General features: G+C 41.8%; 1 protein-coding gene and 1 pseudogene across 1 annotated transcript; both read right to left on the bottom strand.

Annotated features, from left to right (window-relative positions):
• Positions 1-958: 958 nt before the first annotated feature.
• LOC142838849 (E3 ubiquitin-protein ligase KCMF1 pseudogene) lies at positions 959-3049 on the bottom strand (annotated as a pseudogene).
• Positions 3050-3068: 19 nt separating this feature from the next.
• On the bottom strand, positions 3069-17159 carry Glipr1l2 (GLIPR1 like 2). Its single transcript, XM_075954516.1, has 6 exons — positions 16926-17159; positions 12773-13024; positions 10955-11058; positions 9288-9373; positions 3430-3456; positions 3069-3343 (listed from the first exon to the last, which is right to left on the bottom strand). The coding sequence occupies exons 1-6, from the start codon at positions 17157-17159 to the stop codon at positions 3069-3071; spliced, it is 978 nt and encodes a 325-aa protein (XP_075810631.1).
• Positions 17160-19915: the final 2756 nt, after the last annotated feature.

The raw sequence follows: 19915 nt of genomic DNA, 5'->3' as shown, positions 1-19915 counted from the left end.
TATAATTTGGGCCATCTTCCGCCATTGGCCCCAGCTGTAAGAGGCAGCAGGCAAATACCTCCATTTTCCCTCTGCTCTCATCCAATTTACCTGCAAAGTCAGAGGCCAGGAGTTGAGAGTCCGACCGTATATCCGTTTCTGGCTCCAGTTCCCTCCTGACACCCGCATTGACCTTATTTGAGAAAGCGGCACCCAGGCTTCCTCTGCAGTTACTGGCGGGTAGTTTTGCCCCTGATATGATGCTCACAGGCCTTGCGATGTCTGTCTCAGCCCTTCGGTTGTTCTCAGAGCATCCCTATACACCCAAGGCAGACCTCACCCGTCAATCAGGTATACCAGAACATACCTATAAGACTGTCACCCTAACATTTCCCCTACAGAGGGCCTCTGCCCAGATGGCCTGATTGTAGTGACGTTTTTCCATTACTCTCTACCCTATTCATGTCCCAACTACTATCCTCACTAGTCCTATAGGGACAAACAAACCACCATGTCAAAATTTCTCCTCCAATTGTCCCCCAAATTAACTTCATTTCACTTGTTTATCTCATTCCCTGTACGAGGGACAACACCATATTGCTCTTACCAAACTCCTTGAGTTTTGTCCTATCCTGATATCTAGCCAAGCATTGTCCGATCCTGCTCTCTAAGCTGAGTGTTGCTAAAAATTACTTCCCATGGGGAGACTTAGGCAAGGCCTACCCCTCCTCTTAAGGTCCCAAGGACAAATCAAGGTAAAATTCCACCAAAATTTACTCTGGGGGAACTAAGGAATTTATCGGGCTGACTTACAGAGAATACTTACAGGTGAGGGGTTACCTCCTGGAGAACAGGGACTCTCCCCATCCCCAGGAAAAAGGCCACTACAGAAGTTTATCTTTCTTTCTCTCAGCCTAGACACATGGGACCAAATCACCAAACAAACCCAGGATAGCTGTTGTCCACTTTTATTGGCAAATACAGCACAGAGGACATTGTCTGCGAGTGGGGAGGTCATCAAAGAGGAGGTGGTGGAGGCTCATTTTCATTATTACTCTTTTTTAAATTTAGGTTTTCTGAAGCAACATTTAAAGGCATAATATCTACACAGCCCCTAGCACCAGAATCCGCCATCTTCTACCTGACCCTTGAATACAAGCATCCTCATGTGAGGACGAGCTCTCTTCAGGCACTAAAAAATAAAAGCGGGCAGAAAGGAGATCCTGGACAAACAGGCCGCGGTCTGTGCGCTCGCTTTCCATGGACTGGCGTTCTGCTGCAGACATTTTGGGATCATTCAACCTTGTTAATAGGGACTGGGAGTTCTGGAGAGCCTGCTGGCTGTTCTCCTTGCTGGCTGTGTTGGCTGTGGCTGTGGACTGTGTGATTGTGGTGGTGATGCAGCTTGTGTTCCTGCACCGGCGGCGTTGCGAGCTGTCTCCCCGTTGTTGCCCCGCTGCCTGCGTATGCTGCCGCTCAAGTCACAGCTGCATCTGCAATTGTTGCAACTGAGAAGCAGAAGGGCCCTGAAGAGTTAAGCTGTCCTCCTTCAAAACATCTCACTCCTGATAACTGAGATAACCGCTCAGCTATAGGATCCATGGCTTCCTTACTGCTTGGAGAGTAGGAAATCGGTGAAGAGGAGAGCCCGCCCGTGGAACGGTAAAGGTGTCTGTTTGATCTGCAAGGGCGAGGGCCTCCCAGCCCCCAGCCAGGGCAAAATACCACTCAATTCATCTAAACCTCTAGGGGCTCTGTGTTCAAGTGTCAGAAGAGCTGCGAAGTCACCCGTGAGATGATTAGGATCGCCTCCAGGTAACGCCGCACATATCGGACAAATCACTTCTGTTGATGTTTCCGCATGTTCAGAAGTAACAAGTTTTTGAAGAGATGTTTCCGTGTAGCCCGTTTTTTCCACAATAGGGACAAGCAAAAGACTGTGGCTGCTCTACAGAGAAAGCTTCCCCACCATAGTACAAATCAAAATCTACCCTTGTTAATAATCCGCACGGCATCGGGTGGTCAGTTGTATGCCTTGTTGCTGTTGCCCCGCTTTCATAACAAGATGCACAAAGATCGTCATCGTAGCAAATTAAACCCTTGTATCTGCGACCTCGAAAGTTTCCTTTTAAACATGCATCACAGCTGACACCTTCATGTCGGGACATCCTAGCTCAGATGGTGGTGGTGTGGCCCCTCCCGGGCCCAGCCGGCCAACAGTGTGTCCCCATGGCGGGCTCCTATGGCTGCTCTTGGGCCCAGCAGCCAACTCCCACTCAACTCCTGGGCTTGGCTGGGCTGCAGGGGCGGGGTGGGCAGGGGAGTGCTCCTGCAGCATCCGCGTCTGGCTGCGATGGGGCGGCAGTTGGTCGGGAATCTAAACATTCTAACTGTAAATAATTACTTGAAGTGCACTTTATCATATACACTTAAAATAGCCATATTGCTTATTTACAATGAATTGTTTTTGGATTTATTAGACCTATAAGACAAAAACCGCCAAAAGTCTTTGATGAATTACTGACCACGAAGTAGGAATTATACACTTATCTTCTAACTGTGTCAAGGAAACTGTTTCACAAATATACATAAACACCACTTTATGTTTTGATATCACATGGAAATATCACATACACTACTACTGTTAATTATAATAATAATAGTAAGAACAAGCTAATATTTATCAAATGACTATTGTAAACTTGGAGTGGTTCTAAGCACCTTATTTATGTGGGTGATTTCATTAACTTAATACTTCAGATACTTGTTAACACATATAAAAAGGCTACACAGAGAAATGGAAATATAAATATTCCCTCTTTTTACCAGATACCATAAAGAACTTTTAAGTCAACCTTTTGTTGTTGTGGTTATCTGTCTTGAAGAGCTTAATATTTTCTGTGCAATGCACGCTTTCAATTCACACTGTTTGTGCTTTCCAACTTAAATTTGTTAAGTAAGTGTAGAAAAATGGAAAACTATTACAGTTGAGGTTTGTATATTTTCTTCTTAAAGTTCAGCATTCTATTTTCAGTGCTTTGGTATTTTCTTTTCTATTGGGCTTTGGCTTCTGTTAGGTGATCCTCTCTCTAGCCTTCATCTTCCTCTTCCTCTCCTTCCTCACTGGTCCCCTCCATCTCGCCTTCTTCTTCCTTGCTTCTCATTTCCTCCTCTGTTGAGAATCTTCTACTGTCGGAGAGCATCTGCTTTTCGGCTAAGACATCTGGAAATCGAGACTGTATGACGAAGACAACGATGACGCACAGCATGAAACACGCCCCTCTCAGGAAAATGGTGAACAAGCACAGAGGATCGCACACAAGTGGGCGGGGCACTTCCCACGGTGGGTACCAGAACTGGTAATCTGTAAATACACAAGAACTTGAAGAACGCGAGATTTCATGTGGAAATGGCGAATTTGTTTAAGAAATAAAGGACAACAATACCTACATGTAGCTTGGTCACGATCTGCGTTACCTAGAAAGAGAAAGAGTCTGTAAAGGAATGCATACATTTTTTCCCCCTACTTCTATAAGAATATTCCCAACAACACTGCGACCATCCTTCACGCTCTTAGACTCTAAGGCAGTGGTTCTCAACCTGGGGTCGCATATCGGATATCTTACATAGCAGATATTAGCTCAAGATTCATAACAGTAGCAAAATTACAGTTATGAAGTAGTGATGGAAATAATTTTATGGCTGGGAATCACCACAACACGGGAAACTGTATTAAAGGGTCACAGCATTAGGAAGGTTGAGACCCACGGATCTAAAGTCTTTGACGTCCTGTTCTGACTAGTAGCCAAGCATACTACATTATTGTTTCTGTAGAAGCCAGCCTGGTTGGATAGAGAAACACAGAGCTAAGGAGATATGGATTCTAGGACTGACGACACCTCAAAGCATTGTGTCACCTTAGCTAAACACTCCACTTCGACCGGCTAAGGGCACCGCCCCCATTTATATTATTCCAAAGTAATATGGATCTACTCATTTCTCATGTAATTCTCAGTTTTCTTCATGTTTCATCTTCGTTTCTGAAACAGCAAGGTCAAGTCCACCACCTGGGATTCACTGACTTTAGTTATTTTTTTTTTTCAATGAGATAATTACATTTGAAAGTAGACAAATTCCTTTTCTTCTGCTTAACTGGGTGGAGAGGGTCAGATCATTATTTTCCTTCTACTGAAAACAGATTCTTTTCTCACATAATAACCCTGATTACAGTTTCCCCTCCCTGTACTCCTACTTCCTCCCCGCCTCCCCTCCCACCTGGAGCCACTCTCTTTTCTAGGCCAATCATTCTCGACTTGCAGTGAGAGGGTCACTAGTGGGCACAGGGGGACAGCGCAGTGCCAATGAGGGCTTTGTCTTACGTTGGTAGCATCTCCATGGTGAAGTTTAGAGTTTATTTCTTAGGCTCCTGAACTCTGCTGTGCCTTCGCTGTCATTTTAGCATCTTGGTGTTGGTCCTTCACAGTTTAAGAGGCGGCTCCTAATCAGATTATCCTTAAAAAGGAATCCTGCTCTATCTGGTGTGCAGGTTCTCTTCAGCCGCACGGGTGATGCACGTAATGACCGGTTAGCAGAGGCAGCGATGTCACAGCATCTTCTTCCTTGCCACTGTTCTTCATTTGTCACCATTAGTTTCCTTTTGTTACATTTTTCTTTTATTTTTGTAGTTTGTTAAATACTTAGACAAATTTAAATTTATTTGTAGATACACTGTTTATCTGCTCTTGAAGAAAAGGTTTTAGTTCATGTGGGTGAGGGAGGCTAGGTGTGGTGTCTCATGGAACTGGAGTTACTGGTGGCTTTGAGCTATCTGACCACTGAGCTTCATGACCTCTGAGCTGCCTGACCACTGAGCCACCTGACTGCTGAGCCTCCTGACCACTGAAACACATGACCACTGAGCCACCTGATCACTGAGCCACCTGACTGCTGAGCCACCTGACCACTGAGCCTCCTAACCACTGAGCCACCTGACCACTGATGCTCCTGATCACTGAGGCTCCTGACCATTGAGCCACCTGACCACTGATGCTCCTGACCACTGAGCCTCCTAACCACTGAGGTTCCTGACCACTGAGCCTCCTGACCACTGAGGTTCCTGACCACTGAGGTTCCTGACCACTGAGCCTCCTGACCACTGAGGTTCCTGACCACTGAGCCTCCTGACCACTGAGGTTCCTGACCACTGAGCCTCCTGACCACTGAGGTTCCTGACCACTGAGCCTCCTGACCACTGATGCTCCTGACCACTGAGCCTCCTGACTCCTGAGCCTCCTAACCACTGAGATTCCTGACCACTGAGCCTCCTGACCACTGATGCTCCTGACCACTGAGCCTCCTGACTCCTGAGCCTCCTAACCACTGAGATTCCTGACCACTGAGCTTTCTGACCACTGAGCCTCCTGACCACTGAGGTTCCTGATCACTGAGGCTCCTGACCATTGAGCCACCTGACCACTGATGCTCCTGACCACTGAGGTTCCTGACCACTGAGCCTCCTGACCACTGAGGTTCCTGACCACTGAGCCTCCTGACCACTGAGGTTCCTGACCACTGAGCCTCCTGACCACTGAGGTTCCTGACCACTGAGCCTCCTGACTACTGAGGTTCCTGACCACTGATGCTCCTGACTACTGAGGTTCCTGACCACTGAGCCTCCTGACTACTGAGGTTCCTGACCACTGAGCCTCCTGACTACTGAGGTTCCTGACCACTGATCTTCCTGGCAATTGAGCAAAATGATCACTCAGCCTTTTTTAAAGCCCATGTCTATCACCTTTTAAGTCTTAATTTTGGTCCTTGGATATAAAGGATATGAACATCAAAATCTGTATCTTCTCCCATTTTATTAATTACATAATTTTTATATTTTAGTTTTATTTTTTCACAATTTCATATATGCACACTGTGTTAATTATCTCTCTCTCCTTTTTCCTCTTTATTTTCTTTCTTTTGTTGTTTTGAGACAGGGTTTCCCTGTGTAACAGTCCTGGCTGTCCTGGAACTAGCTCTGTAGACCAGGCTGACCTTGAACTCACAGATATCCACCTGCCTCTGCCTCTGAAGTGTTGGGATTAAAGGTGTGCGTCACCACATCTGGCTTAATTATGCCATTTTCCATCTTGCTATTTTTTTTACCTTTTCTTGGTAATAACAATGGTCAGTTTTTTTAAAGTCTATTAATTATAATGTAATTCTTACAAATGTCTTTCACTGCAACTTCTCCCACCCTCAGCATCTTCAGGAGTTTGTTGGGGAAGCACTCATGTGAACTGCGTATCAACAGTTCCTGCTGCTCCCAGAAAAAAAATGTTTATTTGTCTTTAAATTGTGTACAAAGTTTAGCTATGTATAGATTGTTGGTTAACTCTCTACATGTAAAGGCAAAATAGGCCTCATTCCACTGTTTCTTTGTTCTGAACGTACAGTACGGAAGTTGAAGACAAATCGATGTTTTCCCCTTAAGTGAGAATGTCACCTTGTCAGTGTGGAATTACTGCAACACCTGTGCAAAGCCCAATCTTTACTGTAGAGCTGAAACCAGAATCAAGAATTCTACGAACGCTATCTTCTGCATAGTTTTAGAATTTGCCATTCATTAGAACAACTGCAATATTTGGAAGCTGTAGGAGAACTAGATCGCCTAGTTCCGAAGACATTGCTGCAACAGGAGCGTTAGTGGTTACTCAAGAAAGAGAGAATTGCTGGTTTTGTTGCCCTTTCTCTGCTCTTAGTAGCCACACAAAACCATAGGCATCACCCCATCTTAACCAATAATTAGTAGTAACCATTTTTGGTTAATTACTAGCTTACCTTTCCTCAGAAAGGAACATCTGTACATCCTGGAGAAACTTAAAGCTGAAGAGCATTACTCTCTGGACTGCAGGTGGGCTCTTATGTTTCTCATTGGTGGAAAAATGTCGATGAGAGGTTGAGTCCAGGCTCTGTGGTTTGGCCCTATTGGGTGAGAAAAGGACTTGGGAGGTTGTGTCTCGGGTCTTCTATCTGACGCTTGAAAATGTCTTCCTTTGGATTTGGGATCTACAACTGCAGACACAGTCTTGAAACCCAATGGCCTTTGGACATATATAGGACAGTGAGAGAAATAACTCAGTTCTAATGACGACAAAACATACTTATTTCTTCCTTCTGATTCCCAGTGGGTTTGTTTTTTTTTTTTAATTTTTCGAGACAGGGTCTCTCCATAGCTTTTTGGTTCCTGTCCTGGAACTAGCTCTTGTAGACCAGGCTAGCCTCAAACTCACAGAGATCCGCCTGCCTCTGCCTCCCGAGTGTTGGGATTAAAGGCGTGCGCCACCACCGCCCGGCTTTCCCAGTGGTTTTTAAAGAGAAAGCGGAACAGTGGAACTTAAATCACTGCTTAGGAACTGAATTTACAATTGTGGTTCTAAAGAAGATGGTAGAAGCCATATTTTAACTTTTCTTGCCCATTATAGAATAAAACTATACATGTAGCATAGGATTCATGGGAGAGCATTATGATAACTCTGATGAGCAACTATCTGAAGGCAGACTGAGAGAGAACCTCAGGCTTCAAAGTGCCGATGAACTGCTGTGTCTACTGGCTTTCCCATCTCCAGTACTTCCCCACTGAAACGCAATACTTCCTCCAGCGCTGTGGACTCTCTGGTTTGGGCAGAACCCGGAAGAGGACTCTGCTTTTGGCTGAAGGAGTAGGAAACCCTAGACAAAGAACTAAGGAATGCTGAAAGCAGGAGAAACCAGTCTTCCTCAGGGAAGATTCTCTCAATTTTCTTTATCAAAATCAAGTGGCCAGTCTTGAAGTCATATACATACAAGTAACATATAGACCGAGGAGACTATATTTAAGTATTTAGTAATATACACACACAAATATACATACACCACACACACACACACATATATATGTATTTGTCATGACAATTAAAGCGAATATCGGCCATGGATTTGAGAGCGAGCAGGGGTGGATGGGGCTTGAAGGAGAAAAGGGAAAGTATAAAATGATATAATTATATTTTAATTTCAAAAGAGAATAATATTAATATCCTACATAAAATTTTTAAGTAAGAAACAAATATTTTATAATGAAGTATTCCAAGTTCTGGGATATAATTTGGTCATGAAATTTTCAACTCAAATGAGAAAGGTATGTAATAATCACCAATGACAAGACAAAACAGATATTGAAATTATTAGAAAACACCCTTCAAAGGAAAGGCCAGGCGGAAAATGTCAGCTGTATTTTAGAGAGGAACCAAATAAGATATTTAGAAGTGAGAAATACAGTGACAACCGCGACGATGTAATGTGGGAGGACTCAGTAACAAACTAGAAATGACGGAAGAGTCTCTGATGTTGGAGGGGATAACAAAATGACCTTCCACCTCTAAAGACTAAAAACAAATGTGCGGTGAACCGAGCGGGAACAACACAAAGTCTCCTGTCTATGTCACACACAAAGCCAGAAGGAGAGCTAGGAAGTGATCTTGGCCATTCTTACAGGTGTAAGATGGAATCTCAGAGTTGTTTTGATTTGCATTTCTCTGATGGTTAAGGATGTTGAGCATTTCCTTAGCTGTCTTTCAGCTATTTTAGATTGATCTATTGAGAGTTCTCTGTTTAGGTCTGTACCCCATTTTTTATTGGATTATTTGTTCGTTGATGATCAATTTCTTGAGTTTTTTTTTTGTATATTTTAGAGATCAGCTCTCTATCTGATATGGGATTGGTGAAGATTTTTTTTTCTCATTCAATAAGCTAGCATTTTGTCTTGTTAACTGTGTCCTTTGCTTTACAGAAGCTTCTCAGTTTCAGGAGGTCCCATTTACTTATTGTTGGTCTCAGTGTCTGCTACTAGTGTTATATTTAGGACGTGATCTCCTATGCCCATGTGTTCAAGGTTATTCCGCACTTTCTGTTCTATGAGGTTCAGTGTAGCTGGATTTATATCGAAGTCTTTGATCCATTTGGACTTGAGTTTTGTACATGGGGATAGATATGGATCTATTTGCATCCTTCTCATGTTGACAGACCACGTGAAGTTCTTTGAGAGAGTAACTGTTAGCTCTCTTTCCTTAACCCTGAGACACCTATGTTTCCTTACAGGAAGCAATGGGGCCAAGGAGAGCAGAGAAGGCTCTGCAGTTGGAAATACCTATAGGTGCACAGTATAGCGACAGAACAGTGACAACATTAGAGTCGGGATCAATAATAACAGGACAATAAAGTGAGTGTCAGCCACTCTGCTCTCTTACAGTCTTACATCTTACGGATTTATTTTATCTTACTGCATAGAAAGTCTGTGCATCTGTCGGCATTGTCACACCGAGAACAAACTGTCCCTGCTTGATAAGGCCTCCTTGTCAGCGTTCCTCTAGAAAAAAAGTAGAAAGTAAGAAAACACTCAGTTTTTATGCCATTTAATGCTTATTAAATTTATGTTACATTATTAATTTATGCCAATTGAACAACATTTTTCCCATATTTTACAATTTGAGGAAGATGACCTCGTTAAGAAAATAGACTCAACTTTGAGCAGATATAGGGCAGAGATATTTGCATATCAGTGTTCATTGAAACTTGATTCACAATGCTGTTAGATGACTAACCTCGGTGTCCAATAGCAGCCACCTAATTGGGCTGCAGCCCTGATTGACAGGAAGGAGTCCAGGCCGGAACTGTGCACTGAGTTCTTATGGCTGGCAAGGCCATGGAGCTCAGAGGACAGCTTACTGCTGTCACTTGCCTAAATCAGGGTAGTTTCTCACCGCAGTCTAAAGATTTATTCTTACACACACAGAAAAGTGCAGTTTTCACTCTCACCAAAGAAGCTTTTCTAGGCAGCAGAGACTTTGATGCCTGTGCTTGGTGGTCAATATGACTCCATCCAGAATGAACTAAATCCAGAAAGGGTGGCTACGCCTGTGATATATATACACACACACACACATATATGTATATGTATGTATGTATATATATATATATATATACACACACATATATATTTTTGCTTGGCTTAAAGTGGGGGAATCCACTTCTAGTTCGGACCTTTGAGGTAGGAAGATGCACACCTTTGATCTGGACCCTGGGATGGGATGGGAGATGCACTCATAATCTGGACTACACTTTCTGCTGGACATGGAAAAAGGAAGCTTTTGCTTTTTGCATGCTTGCCCTCTGCTTGCTAGCATGTTCATTCATTGGCTGACATTCAGGAGGCAAATGGGAACCTTGAGTCCAACAAGCCTCAAGGAACTGAATTCTCGATGAATTCAGCTTGAAGGAGTTTGGAACAGGTTGCCCCCATTGATAACGTAGTAGACACACTGATTTTTGTCTCGGAGGCCCTAAGCACTAAACCCAGCCATTATGTGGCAGAACTCATGACCTAAGAGTTGACAGCAAGGGAATGCTGTTCATAAGCACTGTGTTTGTGCTATTTAGTGTGCAGCGGTAGAAAACCAGTCCATGTGCTAAGCCCCTACTCCAGATACCACCGTGTGTGTCTGCACTAAGGGGTTACCCTGATTGCACATGCTCTCTCTGTAGTCTACGCTCTACGGAGCACCTAGAGTAATAAAAATAAAACATTCCTTACAAAGTAAAAATGAGATTATGGCAGACAATTGCTTATGAGTTTCCAATGACATTGCCACTCCCCAAATCAATTCCAGGATCTTTAACATGGCATCTTTTTTCGGTTTTATCTACTTACACCTACTCTTCACCTCAACCTCTAACCATAGTTACCCCCTTCTCAGATGTGCTAAGTTCACACAACTTCAGAGAACTTTAAACATTAAATTTTGCTTATTTAGTTATTGCTGTGCGCACACATACACACGCACACATAGATGGGGCGCCCTGGTGTACCTGTGGAGGTCAGAGGGTAACGCTGCGGAGTTCTTTTCAAACACACATCACAAGCAAGGATTATTGCTTTAAAATCACTCACCCTGGTGCATAGTTGCATATGAAAAGTGCTGCAAAGTGGATATTTCCAATCCTTCGGCATGGAGTAACAGCACAACCAACTTTGTAGGAGTTGTCCCAAACAAGCTGAAATAAACATGTCAAAGGCAATGTGAAATTCATTTAGCAGTACTTACACTATACACACTATATTCCATCCACACAGAATCTTTAACCAAGAAATTCAAGCATGATCCAAAATTGCTTTTCGACCCAAGCAAAGCACTGCCATGTTCTCGGGGAGCATTTCCCAAATGTAGTTACATCAACATCCTCATAGTTTCTTATGATGGAAACGACTGAAGAACACTGATGCAGGACAATGCACAGTGGAAATCATCACTGAAGAGGCAATTTGCCAATACCCGATTAAATTGAACAGTTTTACATCTTTGGCAGTCAGGAAGAAAGATCAGAGTGAGAAGAAGAAAAGTTTGTAGAGGTGGAAGTTTCTAGCAGAAGGGAGAAAAGAGAAATAATAGGGCTACAGGCAGGCAGGAAGATGCGAGAGTAACAAGGCACCAGCATCTGTCTTTCCTCTTATAGAGGAAGCTGCACCACAAAATGAAAGAAAGTATGGGCTTTCCATGAGGAAAGACCTAGAGGATATCTGTTCCCTATTACAGAGAATCAGACCCTGAATTACAAGGGGAAAGGGACTGGAATAATGAGAGACATTCCAGAAATTCTCTGTGTAATCTCAATTATTAGTAAAATTTCAAGTAAGAAGAAAGTTCTTTTGGCTCATAACTTGTGGGGAAGGGGAACCATTTCTATCTCCTACTTAATTTTTAACCAACTTACGTTGTTGTAAAATTTTAATTATTGAAGAAATATAGTGATATATTAAAGAAAAGAGACGAAAATCTAAGCGAGACCACTTGCCAAGTAACATGTGTGAGGCCCTGGGGGCTATTCCTACTACTGCAAAAATAACAAGATAATATAATAAAATATAAGAGTTGAAGCAAAGTCTACCAGGTCCAATATAAGGGACAAGAATGTCTTGGCGGCTTGAATCACAGAAGAGAAAACAGTATAGTAACAGGAAGGGGAATAAAATTATATTAAGGAGTCTAGCCTTGCTATGTATAATAAGGAGGAACTAATAAAAAAGAATGGATCAAAAATTCTTAGAAGAATTCATTTGTTAAAAAAAGAGTGGAGTTCAAAGCCATAATTTCAAAATTATGTTTTAAATGGAATATGATGTAAGCTGATTGAGATCATGTCATGTTTTAAACAAATTCACGTTCATTCAAAATCTTTTTAATTTCTGACATAAACTGAGAAGAAACTGCGCAGAGTCATGTTGTTGTGAGAATATGTGGGTAAAAAGACAAGGTCTCTGTTCTCCGTGTTTTGGTTACTGTGTAAAATAATAGAAATGGGTACATAAAATTAAAGGTGATTGAGACTTTTTAGAGGGTAAGGAGGACATCTGGGGTTCTGGGCATGGGTGGTGGAAATAACACTAGAAGTCAGCCGATTAGCTACAGTCTACCTACTGATCTGTGGGCATTAGGACGCCTTTTACGCTTGCTCATGGTCAACAATTTGTAAACTATCTTCTTTAAGAGTCTCCCAGCATTTCTACCATGTGCTAGTTTCGGAACAACCCCCTTGATATTCAGGTATGCAGACACTGCTTATTTCTTGTATTCTTCCCATAATAGTTGGAATGGCGGACGTTTAAGACAAAGGAGTAATTTTATCATTTGAGTTTATAAATTTAAAGCAGAAAACTAGGCAAAGCAATTTAGAAATCTACTAATTTAATGATAATATACAAATCGGATACCTGAATATAATGGGAACAGTTTTCATCCTCAAGGCAAGTGTCATTTTGAAAATTATAACTTTTCTTTTCTTCATGCCAACTTCTGATGGCGATGCTTGCGGTAAATTCATTTTCAGGGCCAACCCACATGTTTTCACCGATACCATTAAACACGGGATGGGACTCGAAGGCTTTGTTTAAATGAGTATTACGCTGATACAAACATTTCTTCCCCCATGCCCTAGCCGTACGTGATAAAGCTACATCCCAAGTCTGAAAATAAACCAGAGAAAACAAGATAGTTAAAAATCATGTTGTTTTAATGCTCTAATATTTTTTCTTGTTTTCTCTCTTGGAACAACTCTTTACTATTTACGTGTTTTCTGCTTTTCGTTTTCTGAGCAATATTTGTAGGAAAATCTTCTTTTCATGCCATTAAAAATAAAAGGACTACTTCCTAAGACAAAGGCCCATTAATAATACATCTATAACTGAAATATTCAAGTGAGAGAGTAAACTATTCATTCTAATACTATCTTCTATAGTCTTTTCAGGATTATATAATACATTTACAGTTTGATCACAGTACACATTTTTAATATTCTGGTTTTTGTGCCCAGTAAATTAAAATATCCATCTAATAGCTATTTGGTGAGCATTCACTATAAATAGGATATTCTTTTCAGATATAATAAGAGAGGTCAGTGTACATTTGGTCCTCAAGATGCTGCACTTCCAGTGCTGAGGGGGCAGAGACAGGAACTGCTAGGACTTCCTGGCTTCCATTCAAGCTGAAAAAAATACGACACTAGATTCAGGGAGACGTCTCATCTTTAAGGAGTGGAGAGGAGGACACCTACTGCCCTCTGCTGGCCTGTTTGGGCATGCACTTGCAGGCTCACACAGAAGCGTCACACATGTACGTGTGCACACACACATGCATACACACACATACAAACACACATACACAAGTATCACATACAAACACACACACACACTGACACACACTCTAGTTTGTGTCAAGCTCTTTTGACATTTTAATTTATTCATACAGCATCTTGTCGATAAATACATTCAATTGCAATCTACCTATAGCATACCTGAAACTCCTTTCCTACAAACTTTCTGACAACTTTCTCTATTCATTAAGTTTTCATCTTAAAATTTCCTTTCTCGGGCTGGAGAGATGGCTCAGAGGTTGGGAGCATTGCCTGCTCTTCCAAAGGTCCTGAGTTCGGTTCCCAGCAACCACATGGTGGCTCACAGCCATCTGTAATGGGGTCTGGTGCCCTCTTCTGGCCTTCAGGCATATGCACAGACAGAATATTGTATACATAATAAATAAATAAATAAATAAATAAATAAATATTAAAACAAATTTCCTTTCTCATCTGGAGCAGCCAGCCATTTTACTTTAGAACACAATTACGACTTATCCCTCGAGCACAACAGAGCGAGACCATGAACTGAGAGCTATGTCCCCAGTGCCGCATATTCTCCACGCCCTTCTCACTGTCCTCAGTCTGTCGTTCCACTGGTCACTCTTACTTTACAGACAGCTCGAGTTGACAATCATCAGTGGACATCTCAAACTCAACCTGCGAAAGTTTTAAGGTAAAATGTTACTAAAAAAAAGGTTTTGGAAATTAGTTTTTAGAAACACTTAAAAAATTGGACATCCTTTCAAGTTATTTTCCTATTAGTCCCTCGCTGGCTGCTAGAAAAAGAGAATAAACTTTGAGCTTGGTGAGAGACGCTGTCTCAAAAGAGTTCGACTGATAGCATCCAAGGAAGACACTGTGCGATCTCCTCTGGCCTCCATATACTCACAAACAAATATGCACACGCGTATACCTGCACACATATGTACAAACACACATATACAACCAATGCGAAGGCTTTACAGAGTGAGAAATGAAGGTTACTTTGGATGCAGAAATCTGAAACTCATTATTCACACCCTGACTGAGAGAATTATTAAAGGATGTATTTTGATTACAACGAAATTTAGACATGATTTGAGTAAAACAGGAAGTCATAAAATTAGTATACACAATTACATGAATTAATATACATTATCAACGAACAATCTGAACAGAAAACTTGGGCACATAATTCTGTCATGATAATATTAAAAAATAATAACAACCTTAACCAAACTGAACTTTTTTTTAAAAAGCATAGAATGTTGCCAAAGCAAATCAAAGAAGACAGTAATGAAAAGTCTGGTTTCTATGGCTAGGGATTTGGAGATTTAACACTGAGATGCCTTCACCACATCAAACATTCTGTAAAGTAGTGTGACCCCCACCAAAAGTAATGCCAACAGAGTCTTAAGGGACACTGGAGAGAATTAAAGAAAAAGTCCTGGAGGAAAATAAACTCAGAAGAGGGCTTGGCAGGCTGTGGGATGAGATAAAGAGCTCTGCAATAAATTTCTGCACACACACAGGAAAGTGGTTTATACACAGGCTCTCAAGACCATTTAATAGGCAAAACAAAACAAAACTAAACTAAACAAAAACAAAACAAAAACACCCCAGTACTTTAAACTAAGTCTTTAATCTAAGTCTTGGGAAAGTTGGATATCCACGCAAAAAGAACGGAACTAGACCCTTATAACATATCAAAAAAATTAATCACAAACAGATCAAAGACCTAAATGTAAGTCCTGAAATTCTTCTTTGTTGTTGTTGATTTGCAAATGTGGAGGAAAATTTAATAAATTGAATTTGGTAATGCCTTTTCTAAGCCAGTACCAAAAGCATATGCATGAAGGAAGTAGACCTCATCACAGCTTCAATACTCTGTACAGATGTTTATTTTTATTTTTACATGTATGTTTCACCTGCATGCACATACGGGCACCACCCGCATGCCTGACGTCCAAAGAAGCCCCTTGGAACTTGGGTTCCAGTAGCCTGCAGAAATCAAACCCAAGTCCTCTGCAAGAGCAGCAAGTGCTCTTAACTACCGGGCTATCTCTCCAGCCCCGCATTTAACATTTTTACTACCAACAGATAGGCAACCCGTTGGAAGTATAGGAATGTTAAGCACACAAGATTGTCTATCCAATGTGAGAGCCGACAGCCCTGTGTTCAAGGGGTGAGAGCGGGCAATGCCAAAGGAACCACTGTGCCAATCTACCTTTTAGAAAGACTCTAAGTACTTCTAGTCTTTACAACAAACACCTTTCATGAGGGGCGTTTTCCTACCCAGATGTTCGAGAGGCCCATTTAGACTGGCAGTGAGCAGTCAGAAAAGTCCTTTTCTTTTATCATAATGTGTCTTTAGATAATAACCAGTTAATCACCCTTTGGGCATTTGAGGAATCACATCTCCTCCCAAGGCTAGGTTTGTCTCGGGTCCTATCCCTCTGAGTAGTAAGTAGGACCCCTGAAGTCCTCTGCTTTAGAAGCTGCTGATTACAGAGTCCTCCAGCCCCCATGCCTTCTGATCCTGGAAGTATCCAGGCTAACAAGGGGGCCAAGACAAGCCCGTGGGAGCAAAAATCAAACCAGTGATAAAAACAAACAAACGAAACCCCTGAAAACCTAGAAGGAAAGAAAAGGAAGAAAAAAACCTAATAAACAAGTTTTTTTTTGTTTGTTTTTTGTTTTTTCGAGACAGGGTTTCTCTGTAGCTTTGGTGCCCGTCCAGGAACTAGCTCTTGTAGACCAGGCTGACCTCGAACTCCCAGAGATCCGCCTGCCTCTGCCTCCCGAGTGCTGCGATTAGAGGCGTGCACCACCACCGCCCGGCACAAGTTTTGTTTTATAAAGGCAGAATTAATGGGAAAACATTTACAATGGGCAAAAGATCCAATCTTTTAATAAATTTTAAATAAAATAGGATCTGTCCTACCCCGAGCATCTCAGTTTCTACTAGTTCAGATCCAAGGAGTCTCTCTTTGTTTTGTTACTTGCTTGATTATTGATGAGGTTGCACCGATTCTTAATGTTTTTAGAAAAAAAAAAACCAATTGCATTAAAATAGCATTTTTAAATTGTCGCCCCTTAAAATTTGCACCTCTAAGGGGTACCCCTACTTCTTCCACACTTGGTCCTATGTAAAACCAAGGAACTGATCATATTATCAGAGCGACAGTTTCCCCCACACTTTATCGAAGGGGCCTGGGTGGTGGGAGGTTTGGGAAACAGCCTTCCGGCCTCACCATGAAGCGCAGGTTAGAGCCTGCGGGGAAGACGGAGCCTCGGATATCATTGTGGAGATTCACGTACTCATTGATAAAGTCCACATCCTCTTCATGAGGCAGGAAGTTGGCGTTCAAACCAGAGCCCATCAGTAGGAGCCACAACTCACACAGCCACAGCTTCAGCACACCCCCTAGGGTCAGGGGACGCGAGGGAACACTCCCCACTGAAGACAAGGGCAGCCGCGGCTCCATGCTCACCCACCAAAGACCAGCCAGTGCACATGCGCCAGGCCGCCCCGGTGACCTGCCAATCTACGGGTCGGCAGAGGGCTCTTAAGTGAGAAGAGAAGGAGGAGGGGGGGGGGTGGGCGGGGAGGAAAAAAAAAATCATGATCCATGTCTGCTTTTTGACCGAAGTCAGACTTGAGTTAAACGAGTACGTTTTTCACAATGCTTATTGAGCATTATCTAGAGTTCTTTTTGGACACTGAACGGCGTGTCGTCGTTTCCTGGTAAGACATTAGTCTCTACCCCAAGTGTTGAGTTATTGACAAGTCCGAGATACCTTATAATGGTGTAAAGGCATTCTTCACGTGTTAGGGACGAGCATCCAGCTCATTTTTCTTCCTTATCTATTGAGTTGTGATTGTTTTTATTGTTCTCTCTGCTAGGGACATAAGATTCTCTTTAAGTCTTATCCAAACATAACTATAAAGAATTGTTAAGCGGCTGGAGAGATGGCTCATAGGTTAAGAGCATTGCCTGCTCTTCCAAAGGTCCTGAGTTCAATTCCCAGCAACCACATGGTGACTCACAACCATCTGTAATGGGGTCTGGTGCCCTCTTCTGGCCTGCAGGCATACACAAAGACAGAATATTGTATACATAATAAATAAATAAATAAATAAATAAAAAGAATTGTTAAAAATTATCTTTGATTCACGTGATAAAAGGCAGTAAACCTACACAGGATGATTTTGGTTGTACCTTTATTCTTTCAGTGTATGTACCGAGGCAGCTTATTAAACGAATGACAAGGACTGGTATACAACACAGTCCTTCCTCTCAAATATGAATGAGGCGATTTTCTTTTTGGAAGGTGTTTTGACCCTTGCATGCACCCTGTTTGTCAGCAATATTCTCTAATGTAATAAAAACGGTTGGTGGTCAAATCCTATGATCCATTATAAAGAAAAGTCCCCATTTCCTTGGCAGCTCTGCCATTACTGGCATCTTGCTTATCTTGATAATTTTTTTAATACTTCCCATATGTTAGAGCCCATGATGCCATAAAAGCTGAACAAAGTAGGAACAAGTCTACCCAGTGCTATAAATAATTTATCAAACAGCAAATTACAATGCAGTTTGTGAATATTATTTTAAATTTATCTCATCAAATTTGTCTATCACTATTTTAAATAGTTGGAAAATATGAACTCAGTCAGATAATAACTTTATGAAATGCTTCTCATTTGTATCTCCTCAAACAGATGGAAAGTCACCGTGTATGTGTGTGTGTGTGTGGGGGGGTAGTCAAGTAATTTGCCTGAAGCAATCTTGCCACTGAATATTGAAGGTAATTTTTGGCTTTATTTAGATATTTCTTTAACAAAAGATAGGCTCTTTAAGAGGGAATTTGTAGGTGGAGAAGTACAGATGTGTCTAATATGATCTCTGTGTTTGCAAAACATGAAGGCTTCTCCCGCATCCTTCACTGGAGCTAAGCATGATCGTATATTTTTATAATGCCAGAACTCGGGATTCTAAGACAAAGAAATTATGACTTTTAGACTAGGTCACACAGGAAGTTCAGACCAGCTTTGACTACATAAGACTGTATTCCAAAGCAACAAAGTGAAAAACCCTCCCCACATTAACAATCTTCCATGTACTACCAAAACCAAACCAAACCAAACCAAACCAAAACAAGTACACTAGTGTGAATGTTTGTTACACCTGATGAGCCCATGGTGGCACGTTATTGTCCAGATTTCATAGTTCATATTAAGGTTCATTTTGGATACAGTGCGTTCTCTGGATTTGGGCAACTGTATAATGATTCATCGCTACACTTACACACTATTAAAATGAATAATATTAGTGTTATACAGAGGAGTTTCTGTACTCAGAAATTCCTCCAAGGCATCCATCTCTCTCTCCCTCCAGCATCTCAGCAGCACACTTCTTACAGTTTGTCTTTTCAAGGATGTTGTTCAGTTGACGCCATGCGATGTGTAAGCTGGTCACATGATGCCTTTCTCGCAGTGTTACACTGAATTTGCTTTCATGTTTTTAAGGGTTTGATTGCTTATTTCTTTTTGACACAGTAACATTCCATTTTCTCAGTGTAACAACTTATTCCATTATCCACTGAAGGAACGACATATTGGTTGCTTCCAAGTTTGGGCGGTTATAAACAAGGCTGCTACAAACGTGTCTGAAGATGTCTGTATGGAAATGACTGTCAACTTTTGCAGGCAAAGCAAAGACATGCTTATCGGTCTTCTGGCAGAAGTGTGTTCATAATTGTTTTATTATTATATGATTATAATTGCTATTATTTATTGTTGCTGTTTATGTGTCTGTGTGTTCGAGCACGTGTGCCGTGGCGAAGGCACACATGTGCAAGTCAGATGACTTTGGGGGGTCATTTCTCCCTTTCCGCCATTCTTGCTTTCAGATTGCCATGCCGTGCAACAGGTACCTTGACCTGAGGAGCGACCTCACAGGCCTTTATGATCAGTTGACTCAGAAATTGGCGGCCTGCTTTCCAGTGTGTTTGTACCCTTTGTCTTCCTGCCAGGGTTGAATGAGAATTTCTGCTTCTCTATGTGATTTGTTCCCATTTGGTGTTGTCAAGTTCTGGAGGTTTTTAATAGATGTGTGGAGTTGTTCCATTTAGTCTTCCTTTCCCTGACGATTTAGGATATAGAGTGTCTTTGAATATGCTTTCCTTCCTCTCTTATTATTGAGGCTAAGGTCTTTGGCTCATTTTTTTTTTCTAACAA

Source organism: Microtus pennsylvanicus, chromosome 20, assembly GCF_037038515.1.
Source record: "Microtus pennsylvanicus isolate mMicPen1 chromosome 20, mMicPen1.hap1, whole genome shotgun sequence".
Lineage (NCBI taxonomy): Eukaryota > Metazoa > Chordata > Mammalia > Rodentia > Cricetidae > Microtus > Microtus pennsylvanicus.
The sequence above is the reverse complement of the archived record's forward strand: the minus strand, read 5'-3'. Positions and strand labels throughout refer to the sequence as shown.

Excerpts from the sequence above, each read along its gene's own strand:
- Glipr1l2 (XM_075954516.1), bottom strand. The coding sequence starts at position 17,159 with ATGGAGCCGCGGCTGCCCTTGTCTTCAGTGGGGAGTGTTCCCTCGCGT. Across the intron at positions 11,059-12,772 it reads ACTGTTCCCATTATATTCAG|CTTGTTTGGGACAACTCCTA; the intron begins GTATCCGATTTG and ends TGTTTATTTCAG. Across the intron at positions 9,374-10,954 it reads ATATGCAACTATGCACCAGG|AGGAACGCTGACAAGGAGGC; the intron begins GTGAGTGATTTT and ends CTTTTTTTCTAG.